A 13,413-nucleotide genomic window follows, 5' to 3' on the forward strand; every position below is an offset into this window, starting at 1 on the left:
TGCCAGGAGGTGAGCCAATAGTAGGTGCCAGATATTTTAGTAAAACTTTCGGAGAAAGAACTGAGGAGTGTGATACATTCAACTGGAAGTGCTTAGGAGGCTGAGGCAGATACAGTCTGGTTGGGTCCAGGGGATACTTGATCTTGAGCATTCCATCATTAACACTTTGATCCTTGGGTAGAAATTGGGGTTACTGAGGGGTACAGTTTGTGAACTCTCCTGCTTTAAGCTATTGCCTACTCTTTCGGGGTTCCAGTTTTTGAGCATGGAAGTGAGGTTGAGGAAAATCCAATTTGTGAGCAATAATACACAAATTACTACACAGTGACTAAATGTAAAATTTATTTTGGCAGATGCTGAGTTGTACTTTCTCTGTTCTTAAGTTGTAGTTAGGGCCCAGCCAAGCCCCTGAAACTGTCACATGGGGTCTCTAACTGTGCTCTTTGGGCTTAGGCTTCTAGGGGCCAGAAATCTCTATGAACTGGGAGAAGCTCTTTGTTACTTTTACAGGCATCTCATTTTAAAGGATACAAGCCAATTAAAGAAAAGTTGACAAGTGTAGGAAACATGAGAAGAATGGAAGAAATAACTTACTTTACTCACAGCCTTACTACTCAAACACAAGTCCTATTACCATTTTCACATTTTTATTTCTTTTTCTTTTCCCATGTAGATCTTTTACAAACTCAGTCTTCTTGTATCTAAAATTTGGTGTTCAACTTTTTAACTATAGTAGTGTTATTCTATTATTGCCAATAATTTTTGCAAACCTTTCAACAATGATTTGCTATTCTATAATAATTGTAATTTAATTTGCTAAAATAACGTTATGACTATAATTTAATTTAGCTTGCAGCTAGACCTTTAGGTTATAGCCAATATCTTGCTTGCTCGAGTCGCCTTGCTTTGAATGTCTCTTGTGCAGAGTTTCTGTAGTAAGATTTTCCCCTTAGTGTAGGGTCCCCCGAAACTGGTCAGGAGTTACAAATGTAATCAGGCTCCCGATCCGGAAGGCAGAGCGGCCAGCTCCACCCACCTCATCTGAGCGTTTCTGGCCCCCAGGTCCCTGTCCATGACGACACTGGACCTCTCCACACACTCCACCGCCTCGCTCATCAGCAACGAGGAGCAGTTTGAAGACTATGGCGAAGGGGATGATGTGGACTGCGCACCCAGCAGCCCCTGCCCTGACGATGAGGCCAGGACCAACGTCTACTCAGACCTGGGGTCTTCGGTGTCTTCCAGGTGGCTCTTTGTTCTGGGATGGTGTTTGGGTCTAGGAAAGGCAGCAGAACCAACCCAGCCCATCCTGGGAGGAGTACCAGGCGGGCAGAGTCCTGAGCTGCTGTGGGTTCTGCTCCTGGGGTTTTGGGGTGCTCCCTTCACACCTTGATTGGGGCCCTGGAGTTCCCCCTCCCTCCTTCCATCTTGGGGAAGAAATGGAATTAACTGGCCTGGACGGGGGCAGGCTGGGGGCAGGGATTCCATCCCTGTTGTCTTGATTCCTAGAACCTCAGTGATGAAGGGCTCGTCCAGGTTACCTCCTGTGCTGCCTTCCTACCCAGTGATTCATCATTGACTTACTCTGGCTTGAGCTCTCATTCACCTTATCTGTTAAGTGGATACAACTCACTGGCTTATTCTCTTTGAGGGTCCTGGAGAAGGGATGAGCTATTGCCGTATTCTTATCCCTCACCCCCACCCCCAAGGTTCAGAGACATTGGGTGTCTTAGTCAGCCAAAGGGGTACTGATGCAAAATACCAGAATTTGGTTGGTTTTTATAAAGGGTATTTATTTGGGATAGGAACTTACAGATACCAGGTCATAAGGCATAAGTTGCTTCCCTCACCAAAGTCTGTTTGGAGCAAGATGGCTGCCGACATCTGTGAGGGTTCAGGCTCCCTGGGTTCCTACATTCCTGGGGCTTGCTTTACTCTGGCTTCAAGGTTTCTTCTTTCCTGGGGCTGGCTTCTCTTTCCTCTGTGTGCTGACTTCCCAGGGCTCCAGTTTAAGTCTTCAGCATCAAACTCCAACATTAAAAGCCCTGGCATTAAAAGCTCCAACTCTGTCCTTGGCCATACCTTTTATCTGACTCTCCACCCACCAAGGGGTGGGGACGGGGTGGGGACTCCATGCCCTAATATTGGGTTATGTTTGTAATCTAATCTAATAATCTAATATTTCTTTTTGGAATTCATCAATTATATCAGACTGCTACATTGGGGCATCAAGGAAGGGTATAAAGTAAGCTCAACAGGGTGGGGTAAGGCACTAGATTGGCAGCAGTTGAAGGTGATTTCTTTCCCTTTCGTGAATCAGTGCAGGGCAGACACCTCGGAAAATGCGGCATATGTATAATAGTGAGTTGCTGGATGTTTACTGCTCTCAGTGCTGCAAGAAAATCAACCTGCTGAATGACCTGGAAGCCCGGCTGAGGAGCCTCAAGGCCAACAGGTGCGGCCCGGGGCCGGCAGAGGCGCAGGGGTCAGATGGGGCCCCGGGTGAGGGGCAGCAGGCAAGGCAGCCCCCGTCTGCCCTGGCAGATGAGCGCCATCTCACAGAGGGGTTGCTCTTTGAAGTAAAGACTCTGGCTTGAATTTTCCTGTAATAGGAAAAGCAGAGTGTTTCTTCTCAGGACCAAGCTGAGCAGCAAATTTCCTTCAGCCAGAGGGAAAAAGCCCCTTCCTGCACTTTGGGGTCTTGCAGCCAGGGCAGAGTAAGGGAGTGGAGTAGGATCCGTCTCTGTTCAATGACTTTTTCCTCTCTGTCTGTCTAGCCCCAACCGAAAGATCTCTAGCACAGCCTTCGGAAGGTAAGGTTCCCCCTTGGGAGGGAGGGATGAGTGCGTCCCCCTTAGCTGAGCTCCTGGGTTTCCCTCCGGTAGGCTCACCAGGGAGGCCTAAGAGACCCAGCCCATTCCTGGTATAGCTGTCGGTCCCTGCCCTCTGCTCTGGAGCTAGCAGCTAGACCGAGTTTCCTGCTGGCACCCCCAGAATCCCCAGAGATTCTTTAGCAGAAGCTGGCTTGGTGGGAGGGATTGAGTCTCGCTGGTGGGCTTTGGATGGCTGCACTGAGGATGCCCAGACCCTCTGCTAGGACTCCTGCCAGCCTGTCTCCACTGGGTACCTTTCCAGCTTGGTAGGACAGGGGCCTCTCATACACCAGCTCTGCTCACTTGGGAGCAGCAGGCTAGAATTTGAAGAGGGTTCTGAGGCATCAGGAAAGAGCTGTGATTGGTTGGCTATGTCTGCCGGCGGTGCAGGAAGAAGTATAGTGACCCACTTGCCATCCCCTGAGCTGGATGACTCCTATTGGGTTCAGAGGTCAGGCACCTCTCTCCTCCCCTGGCTGGGTGAGGGTGGCCTCCTTAGAGGGGATTCCTGGCAGCCTCCCCAGGTGCTCACGGGCTGCACGCCCTGCCCGTAGCCTTTGCCTGGTTCTGGACCCCAGCCTCTAGAGGGTCTGCAGCCAGTGACCCCTCCCTGCATCCCCGCAGGCAGCTCATGCACAACAGCAACTTCAGCAGCAGTAACGGCAGCACTGAGGACCTGTTCCGGGATAGCATTGACTCCTGTGACAATGACATCACGGAGAAGGTGGGGCCCGGCGCGGGTGGAGAAGGGTCTTAATGTGTGCGTGCTCCCGGGACCTAGTGGCTAGACTCCAGCCCTTGGGAAACCCTTGTCCCTGGCCCCGATCACATGGGCACACACTATCTCATCGCCATCCTTACCCTCGCCAACATGATGGATCTCTCCACACATGCTCATTTGGAGGAACTGGCCATCAATCTCAGTTTCTAGTTTCTTGATCCTGTGGACTCAAAGGTCTTCTCCACCCCACCCCATACTCCCCTCTGCAGGTGAGCTTCCTGGAAAAGAAGGTGACAGAGCTGGAGAATGACAGCTTGACCAATGGGGACCTGAAGAGTAAGCTGAAGCAGGAGAACACGCAGCTGGTACACAGGTCAGGGCCACCTCTTCCAGCGCAGGGCTGGGGCGTTAGCTTTGGGGGCCTTGTTCGATTTTTGGCTGTGACTCTCGGGAACAGGAGGACTGGCCCTTAGCCAGGGTCCCAGGAGAGGCTGGAGGGGGTACCCTCCATGTCCTTTACAGCTCTGAGGGTCTGTGGTCCATCAGCCCCTTATCACAGGGCCCTGCCCATGCAGTGTGTTCAAGAGGACAGGTCTTTGAGGGACAGGGAGACAGGTTTGAGCTTGACTTTGAACCTTGGCCTGTGGATCCCCCCAACCAAGTCTGCAGCCCTAGGGCTAGTCTAAGGCAGGGGTTGGGATCCAGTCTCCTTTCTCTCACTGCGGTGCAGTGCTGAGGGCTCGAGTGTTGCTAATGCAGTGCACTGATGAACCAGGGAGGCTGCTGGTGTATTCATCCATGGTGGGCACTGGCCCTTTGCCAGGCTGGTACCCTCGGACATGCCCATTTTTGGAATCAAGATGCCCAGTAAGCTAAATTATGAATCAATAGTACTGGCCAGCAGGGGATGGATCGACAAAGATGAAGTGTGACAGGTCAGAGTAAGGCCCCTTCCCACCGAGTCCTACCTTCTCAAATGGAGCCCCTCTCCCCTCTGGACTGGCACTGCCAGGGCTGCCTCCCCATGCGTGCGATGGCTCAGTGTGCCTAATTCACGTGTCAGCAAAGCTGCTGGCCCACAGGCCTGGCACCCACGCTGCCACCTCCCACAATAGGGCTGTTTGTGGCTCAGGGTCTCAGAATCTGGGGCTCCCCATGCAGCCTGGGTAGGGCTGAGAAAGACACAGGCCACCAGCGCTTTCCCCAGCCTGCCGTCCCTACACAGGGTGCATGAGCTGGAGGAGATGGTGAAGGACCAGGAGACCACGGCTGAGCAGGCCCTGGAGGAGGAGGCGCGGCGACACCGTGAGGCCTACGGCAAGCTGGAAAGGGAGAAGAACACCGAGATTGAGCTGCTCAATACGAGGTGGGCCCCCCCATCCCCCCGCCAGCTGAGGCCAAGGGGGCTGGGGAACCAGGGCCTTTCTTTAGAGCCTTCTACCCTCTGATCCACCCTCTTCCTTCCGGCCCAGCCCTATGGGGCTGACACTATCCCCATTTTGTAGGTGGAGACACTGAGGCCTGAAGGGAAGTACAGTCCTGTGCTCATTCCAGGGCTGGGCCAGTGTCCAGGCTTTGAGCTCCCCCTGCTGTCAGGTTCTTTCCTGACCCTCAACACCCAGGCAGATGGAGCCTCGGGCCCCAGGGGCCACGGTAAATGGAAACCGGTAGCCCCAGGTTTCCTTGGGTTCCTGTGCCTCAGGCATAGCTTCGAGCTCATTGTTGGAACCTTGAGGCAGGCAGGACAAGGAGCATTGGCCTGGGAATCATGAGTCTGATACCACGGCCTGGGTTGGTTGGTCAACCATTAGCTGTATGACCTTGAACATATGATGTCACTTCCCTGGACCTCCGTCTCCCTAGCTGCCGTGAGGGTAGATGAGCTCTCGCATGTCAGAGCACAGCACACAGGTGAATTGTAATGAGGCTGCCCTGGCACACAAACCCCCACCCCCCCGCCCAGCCCCTGAGGTCCTGCCTTGGAGCTGAGGCTTCCTGGCATCTGCCAGGCCCAGCCCTGGGGTACAGCAGGCTTCTGGGTGACGGGTGACTCTCAGGCAGGTACCTCCCTGCTGCTGAGGTCAGGTGGGCCCAAGGGGGACTGGGTAGACCAGTGGTGGAAGAAGACAGTGTGAGCCAGGGCCAGAGGACAAAGCACAGAACCCTGCCCCTTGCAGCTGCCAGCCTGTGCCCCTACCACAACCCCAGAGGGCACCATCCACTCAAAGCCCATAAGTGGTGTTCCCAGAGCCATGCAGTGTGCTGTTCCTTCCTTCCTTCTCCCCAGCTGGGGCCCCTGTATGGTGGCCTCAGCAGAGTATGGGTAGTGGGTCGGAATCCCTTTCTGGCCCTGGCCTGGGGCCTCTCCTGGGGAGCCCAGAGGGCAGTGGAGGCCAGACACTCATCTCTGCAGGGAAGAGGGGAAGGCTCTGCAGGAATCGGCCTGAAATGCCCCTTTGCTCTTCTGGTGCCACTTGGGAGCCCAGGCTCACCCGCAGCTCTGTTCAGGTCATTTAAGGCCAACCTGGGCATCCAGGCTCTGTCTTGTTTCCTGCAAAATCACTTTAGGGCAGCCCTTTGTGATGCTAACCCATGGGGTTTTCTCCTGATACTGATGTGTGTGGATGAGGGGCAACTGCAGAGAGCACGCGGAGGGAGGATCCTCTGCAAGAGGCTGGGGTGGGAGAAGGAATGCGACAGGGTGTTTGCCCTCAGAGTGCTTATTCTAGCAGGAAGGGCCCTCATCACAGACAGCCACAAGAAGACAATTTATCCATCTTGCAGAAAAACATTACCCTCTGCATTGTTTCTAGCCCCTTAGAAGGATGTATCCAAAATTTCTAATGTTCTTATTCATAGCAGAAAAAAAATGACAATTTAGCATCTTTACTGTTTTGCCTTGAATGTCAGGAAGCTCAGGGCAGCTGGAACAATTCCTTCTCATTGTTGGTTTGTGTTATCTTTCCTCTGGGAAGCAGAGAATTAGTGCAGATTGTTAATCCATTATGAGATGATCTCCATTTGAGATTTCTGAGGTTTTTGTCCTCCTTTCCCCAGGGTGCAACAATTAGAGGAAGAAAGTACAGAGCTTAAAACAACAGTGACTCGGCTGAAGGCGCAGACAGAGAGACTGGATGAGGTGAGTGGCAGGTCCGAGGGTCTCTCATGCTTGGATCATGAGCCTGATCCTTAGAAAGGCAGTGTTGGGCCTCAGAGCCTTTAGCTTCTAGTTCCTTAAATTCTAAAAAAGTGGACCCAGCAACGAAATACAACAAAATGTGAATCGTTTGTCTTTCCATATTTCCGATGTTCCAAGTTTTCTACAATGAGTTTATTTCCTTACATAATGGGGGAAAACTATAGTCTTAAAAGAGATTATCTTCTGTGTGGGCTGCGGCCCTCTGTTTCTTCAAGCTCCATCTCATATCATTGAAGGACTTCAGAGGCCTGAGATTTTCTAGCTGGGTTCTAAAGTCAAAGAGGATCTGGCCATTTCTTTAAGCCATGACCTGGAAGGCTCTGTCCGGGGAGCTGGCTGATTGTCCATTTGCCTCCTCGAGGTGGCAGATTCATAAGTCACCTTCTGGGAATTGGCCTTGGGCCCCTAGGACTTCTGCTCCCCTGAACAGTGTCCCCTTGTTCCCAGGAGCGGCAGCGCATGTCTGACCGGTTGGAGGACACCAGCCTGCGGCTCAAGGATGAGACGGACCTGTACAAGCGCATGATGGACAAGCTGCGGCAGAACCGCCTGGAGTTCCAGAAGGAGCGGGAGGCGACGCAGGAGGTGGGTCCCTGGCTGAGGGCAGCAGCCCTTCCACACACACATACACACACAGCTTGCCTGCCCCGTAAACCAGCCTCTCTCCCTGCAGCTCATTGAGGACCTGCGGAAGGAGCTGGAGCACCTGCAGATGTACAAGCTGGACTGTGAGCGGCCTGGCAGGGGCCGCAGCGCATCATCCAGCCTGGGCGAGTTCAACGCCAGGGCCCGCGAAGTGGAGCTCGAGCATGAGATCAAACGGCTCAAGCAGGTGGGCCTGGAGCCTCTGTCCAGCAGGATACGGGGACAGGTGGTGAGGCCTGCTAGGCTGGCTGTGTGCCCATCCTCTGGGCTCCTGTGCAGGGACTGTGGTGAGGGGCTGCGCCCACGCCTTCCCACCCATGTTCTCCCCGTTCCTCCTGGCAGCCCTGGTTGTCAGGGCAGTCAAGCAACCCTGTTTTACAGCTGAGGAAACGGAGGCTCGTGTAAAGTGATTTCCCTCTAGGATGAGGATTACAGTCCAGGCCTGTCTGATGGAAGTCCCGGGATCATGCTTACATGTCCATAATAAGGAGTCAATGCCATTCTTTTGTCCTTGACTAAACTCAGGAGCAAATTAGTGCCTTGCTCTGTTGGTTTCTCCCAGAAGTGGACTCTGAGCCCAAGATTTCCCTATCAAGTAGTTCCTGGGAGAACTTTCTTTATTGGAGACCAGTAAGGGGTAGGGGAAGCAGGATGAGGAAGGTGAGACGCCAAGGAGGGGTGATGCTGCGTGAGGTCCCTGCCCAGCCTGAGCGGCCGTGGGTGACCCTGCACTGTACGTCACCCCCTCTGAGTTTGTTCCAGCTCAAGGCAAAGGTGCTGTGTGGTTGTGCTCCCACAACAGTCCTAGAGCTCCCAGCATCTCTCCCCACCCAGAAGGGGCTCCAGAGGTCCCAGGTGTGAGCCCTTAGGAACCTTTAGGTAAACGCCAGAGCGTGGAACTGGGCAGGGTGCCATGGGATCAGGGATGCGGCTGCCCCTGGCAAAGAACTCCTGGCAGGCTGAGCTGAGCTGCATGCCTGGAGACCCCGGGACATCTTTCTCCACCGAGAGCCGATGTTGGAGAACAGGCTGTGCCCCGCCGCCCCAGCAGGCCTCAGAGGCTCCTGCTCTGACTCCCTCACCCGCAGGGAGGTGGGATCTCCTGGAGCCATGCTCCTGTCTGGAAACACGGTTTCCCTGGACAGGGTTATAAGGCGTTGAAACCACAAGGACTCCCAGCCCTTCTCCACCCAGGCCTGGCCAAGGCCACGGCCTCTGTGGGTGCCCTGAACTGCCTGTAACATGCCCCAAGGGTGGTGCTGGTGGGAGGCGGGAGTCTGGATGCTTCTGGGAATTGATGTTACCTTCATCCTACTCTCAATAGGAGAATCATAAGCTGCGGGATCAGAATGATGACCTGAATGGGCAGATCTTGAGCCTCAGCCTCTATGAAGCAAAGAACCTCTTTGCCACCCAGACCAAAGCTCAGTCTCTGGCTGCAGAAATAGACACAGCCTCCCGCGATGAGGTATCCTTGCCCGCTTGCCCTTGCTCGGGGGCCAGGCCCCCTCATGTGAGTCCTAGCCCCCCTTGCTGTGATGCCAAGATCCAGGCTCCCTGGACCAGGGCATGGCCTGAGAGTCCCCACCGACAGCTCCCCCAGGTGATGGAGCAAAGCCAGGGTTGGCGGCCTTGGGCCTTGTTGGAGGCCACTAGGCAAGAAAGTACAGTGTGTGGGGGAAGGAACATCAGTTAAGGATCAGAGCAGAGCTTGAGTCTTAGTTCTGCCAGAAAAGCACCAAAATGGCCCATCTGTTTCATCTGCGTGTAGATCCAGGTTAGGCTGGATTCCCCCTCCTCCAAGCCAAGAGGGGAAGGAAAGTAGCATTTCTTTTTTTTTTTTTTTTTTAATTGACTTTGTAATAATATTACATTAAAAATATATATGTGAGGTCCCATTCAGCCCCCCCCACCCCCCCTCTCCCCCCACCCCCAACAACACTCGTTCCCATCATCATGACACATCCATTGGATTTGGTAAGTACATCTTTGGGTACCTCTGCACCTCATAGTCAATGGTCCACATCATGGCCCATACTCTCCCCCATTCCATCCAGTGGGCCCTGTGAGGATTTACAATGTCCGGTGATTACCTCTGAAGCACCATCCAGGGCAGCTCCATGTCCCAAAGACGCCTCCACCTCTCATCTCTTCCTGCCTTTCCCCATACCCATCGTCCACCATGTCCACTTTTCCCAATCCAATGCCACCTCTTCTATGTGGACATTGGATTGGTTGTGTCCATTGCACCTCTATGTCAAGAGGAGGCTCAGATTCCACATGGATGCTGGATGCAATCCTCCCATTTTCAGTTGTAATCACTCTAGGCTCCATGGTGTGGTGGTTGTCCTTCTTCAACTCCATCTTAGCTGAGTGTGGTAAGTCCAATAGATCAGATTGTAGGTGCTGGAGTCTGTGGAAAGTAGCATTTCTTGACCGTCTATTTACATTGTGTTTTGTTCATCCTCGACAACTTTGAGGCTTCCTAAGCTTTCCCATTTTGTAGAAAACTAGGACAGTCACCCTCCAGATGGCAGAGATGGACCTGGGTGTGTCTAGCTCCAAGGCCCACTCTTTCTGCCACATTAGGACATGGTTATAAGAGATCAGCCTCTAACCTACCCTGGTTATATGTTAACACAGTCATAAAACACACTAATCAAACCTGCTGGGACATAGCCACGAGCTGAGCCCCCAGCCTCAAGGAGCTCCCAGGCCAGCACCGTGGGTAGGTGACCAGGAGGCTGACCCCATCCCATCCCAGGGCAGAGGCGGCATTGCAGGTACTTCCTATAAAGAATAAGGTGGCAGTTGATGCAGAGAGGAGCAGTGGCAGGGCTGGGCTGGGGTCGTTCCAGGCAGGAGAGCGCTGGCAGCCTTAAGTGTCCTAAGGGCCCTGGAACTTCAGGTGTCTGTCTTGACTATAAATGCCTCAGGCTGGTATTCTCAACCTTTACCAAAGTAAACCACCCACACCTGGGCCCTTGCACACTCAGTTAAATCAGAAGCTCTGGGGATAGGACCTGAGCACCTATATTTAATCCCTCTGTGTGAGCTGAGCCCCTCTGTCATCGGGCACTGGCTCGCCTGCGGGCCTGGGAATATGGGACTCAGCCCAGCCCAGCCCAGGCCTGGCCTCTGACTGGTCGTTTCCATTCCCTTCAGCTCATGGAAGCCCTAAAGCAGCAGGAGGAGATCAACTTCCGGCTGAGGCAGTACATGGACAAGATTATCCTCGCCATCCTGGACCACAACCCCTCCATCCTCGAGATCAAACACTGAGACGAGGGGGCTGGCTGCAGAATGGCCTGGGGACCCTGGGACCAAGGGGGGCAGACCCTGCCTGGGATGCAGGCCCCACGCTCCCACTGTAAATGTGTCTCTGGCTCCCGTGTGTCCCGTGTCCTGGTATATGTGTGGGGAGGCCGTGCACACAAGCGTGTGTGTGGCGTGGTCCTGCTCACGGCCCGTGGACAACATCTGCATAGTTAGCTGTCGATGCACTTTGTGGTACTTGTGCAAGCAGGTGGGAGGGGCAAGTTCTGCTGTCATGAGTTGCCATGATAGGAAGAACTGATGCTTCAGTTTTAGGTACTGGGTAAAATGATTCTACCTCTGGGGATAAGGATTAAAAAATACTTTTGTGAGAGAGGCCCTTTCACCCCACCCCTCTTCCCCCTGGGAGTGAAAGGTTATTGCCATCTTTTCCAGGAGTTTGAATTCCCAACCGCTGTGTCCTCACCCTCTTGGCCTGGACCAGGCCACCGCTCTAGCCCAGGCGTTCAAGCTCAGAGAGGAGTGAGGAGGGGCTCTTGCTGAGTGGGGCCGGCTGTTCCCGGCCCCCTCCCTCCCCTGGACAGCTGTCCTCGGTGGTACGTGTGCTCAGTGCCCAAAGGACACAGGCTTGCAGAGGAGCAAGCACTGGGTGGTCTTCATTCTGCAGAGCTCTTGGCATTTCTAATGTTTTCCTTGCACCTCCCATCCTGGTTTAGCTACCTCTCCCTTCGTTTTTGTTTTAAAGACAATAAAAAACAAGCAACATTCACTTGGATATAAAGCAAAAAGCGGTAAAGAAGGAGAGGGGGGTTGGAGGGTGGGTGTGACTGAGGCTGATGTTGGCATGGGGTAACCAAAGAAGTGAGCATCAGTGACCTCCCCGGCAATGGCCTCCCACGGTGGTATTTGAGGGAGGCACTCGCAGACTGTTTGGCCTGATGGCTTCGGCGGGCTATGAGTGGGCCTCGCTGGCCAGTCCTTGTTCTGCATGTAGTCTGCTGGTGGCAGGCCTTATGCCTTGCCTTTGGGTTTTCAAAATCTGAGCTTTGGGGAAAGCACCTTGTAGAAAGACACCTATGTGTGGTTCTCAGGCAGGGGCCCCGGAGCTGGGCTGACGGGGAGACCCATTAGGGGCAGTTGCAGGGAAACCTGAGTCTTCCATCCTTCTGACACATGGGGGAGTTGACACTACGGATTTTTAATGTGATCTTTTTTTGTTCTAGGTGGTGGGGAGTAAATACGGTACTTTTCCTTGAGTTTTCTATTTCTCCATTTTGTATGCCTGTGGTTTGTTTGCTTAATCCAAATGCAGATAAACTCGTGTGGTTTTTTTCCCCTGCAGTGCTTGTTTTCTTGAGCACTTCTAAGTGAAAAGGAAGGTTTGGGCATGTTGGGGAGGGCATGGAGGAGTGTACGCAGAGAAGAGAAGGCAGCCAAGGGCGAAGGGGGGATTTGGGACGTGGTGCGTTCCCTGCTCGCAGAGGCTGTGCGGTGGCCAAGACTGATAGCTTAGTCCATCCCAGTTAGCTTTTGCTGGACTTAGATGACTTCTTGCCTGTAACGGGATTTGTTTCATGCTGCAAATAACTGGGTTGCATTGTCTAGTCCAGAGCTCTGAGGCCACCCACGCCAGAAGGACTGGGTCCCCCATGTCAGTCTTCTGGGAGTCTCAACCCTTAGGACACTGGTCTCCTCGGGATCCCGCAGGCGTCCGAGAAGAAGCCAGCATCGGGAAGGAGGCATGAGGAGTGGGTCTCTTGAGAATTTGCTAGTAGGAAGGAGTGGCCACAGATTAAAGGAGTGGCTGAGGCTAGAAGTGGCTGAGGTCTGGGTTTTAGGTCTGAAAGGGCACAGAGAGGCCAAGGTCAAGGGGTTGGCCTGGTCCGTGGCGGGGGTGGGGGGGGGGGGTGGGGGGGTGGGGGGGTGGGGGGGGTGGGGGGAGCTCATCCCAGAGGGAGGAAGTTTTCAATGGGCTTTTTAAAATTTATTTAAGGAGGAACGGGGAATGAATCCAGGACCTCATACGTGGGAAGCGGGCACTCAATCACTACATCTACATCTGCTCCCTAGATGAGCATTTCATCTGCTCTTCAGCTGCTTTGGTGTGGGGTTGGGAGAAGGCTGCAGAGGCCTGAGTTATGTGGAGACACCATATGGGAAGGAATGTGCCTGGGGCTCCCTAACGACCCCCAACACAGCCGGGGGCAGAGGAGCTGGGGAAGCTGGCGCCTCCTCCAGGGGGCGCTGCGGGAACGTGCTCCTGCCTGGTGCGGTGCTGGGCGTGTCTGGAAGAGGGTGTTTGGGTGACTTTAAAACGGGGGATTGAATTCCCTGGAATACAAACCTAAAGTTAAACTGAACCTTCTTTCTTTCTTCAACCAGAATACATTTATTTTAAAACCAAGTCTGTCAAATGGGCTTTTTAAGGTCCCGTTTGCTTTTAAATGCTCTCTGGGCAGTGGCTTGGAAGCTAACTCTGAAGGGACAAGTGCCCCAGGGGGCCGGCCCCACAGACCTCGGACAGGCTCCAGAACTGTCCCTTGGCGTGGGAGGGAGGGGGCCTGCCCTCGTCCTCTGCTTTCTGCCTCTGTTCTTTTTCCAGTTAGAAGTTCTGCCTTCTCTCTCAGTGGTAGGGGTGCCAGATAATGTACAGGGTGCCCCAGGTAAATTTGAATTTCAGGTAAACAGTGATTTTTTGA

The 13,413-nt window shown here is 53.6% G+C and overlaps 1 protein-coding gene across 4 annotated transcripts in view; it reads left to right on the forward strand.

Annotated features, from left to right (window-relative positions):
* Positions 1-12,055, forward strand: part of RAB11FIP4 (RAB11 family interacting protein 4) — a 113,504-nt gene extending 101,449 nt beyond the window's left edge. For all 4 annotated transcript variants that reach the window (XM_004467626.5, XM_004467628.4, XM_004467627.4 and 1 more), the window contains 11 exons: positions 1,063-1,245; positions 2,321-2,455; positions 2,778-2,813; positions 3,498-3,597; positions 3,864-3,967; positions 4,820-4,960; positions 6,652-6,733; positions 7,241-7,378; positions 7,467-7,625; positions 8,763-8,906; positions 10,604-12,055. In XM_004467626.5, the coding sequence (XP_004467683.1) occupies positions 1,063-1,245; positions 2,321-2,455; positions 2,778-2,813; positions 3,498-3,597; positions 3,864-3,967; positions 4,820-4,960; positions 6,652-6,733; positions 7,241-7,378; positions 7,467-7,625; positions 8,763-8,906; positions 10,604-10,720 (1,339 nt within the window). In that variant the 3' untranslated portion in view covers positions 10,721-12,055. The remainder of the gene's footprint in view (positions 1-1,062; positions 1,246-2,320; positions 2,456-2,777; positions 2,814-3,497; positions 3,598-3,863; positions 3,968-4,819; positions 4,961-6,651; positions 6,734-7,240; positions 7,379-7,466; positions 7,626-8,762; positions 8,907-10,603) is intronic.
* Positions 12,056-13,413: the final 1,358 nt, after the last annotated feature.

The sequence above is a fragment of the Dasypus novemcinctus genome, chromosome 21 (genome assembly GCF_030445035.2).
Source record: "Dasypus novemcinctus isolate mDasNov1 chromosome 21, mDasNov1.1.hap2, whole genome shotgun sequence".
Lineage (NCBI taxonomy): Eukaryota > Metazoa > Chordata > Mammalia > Cingulata > Dasypodidae > Dasypus > Dasypus novemcinctus.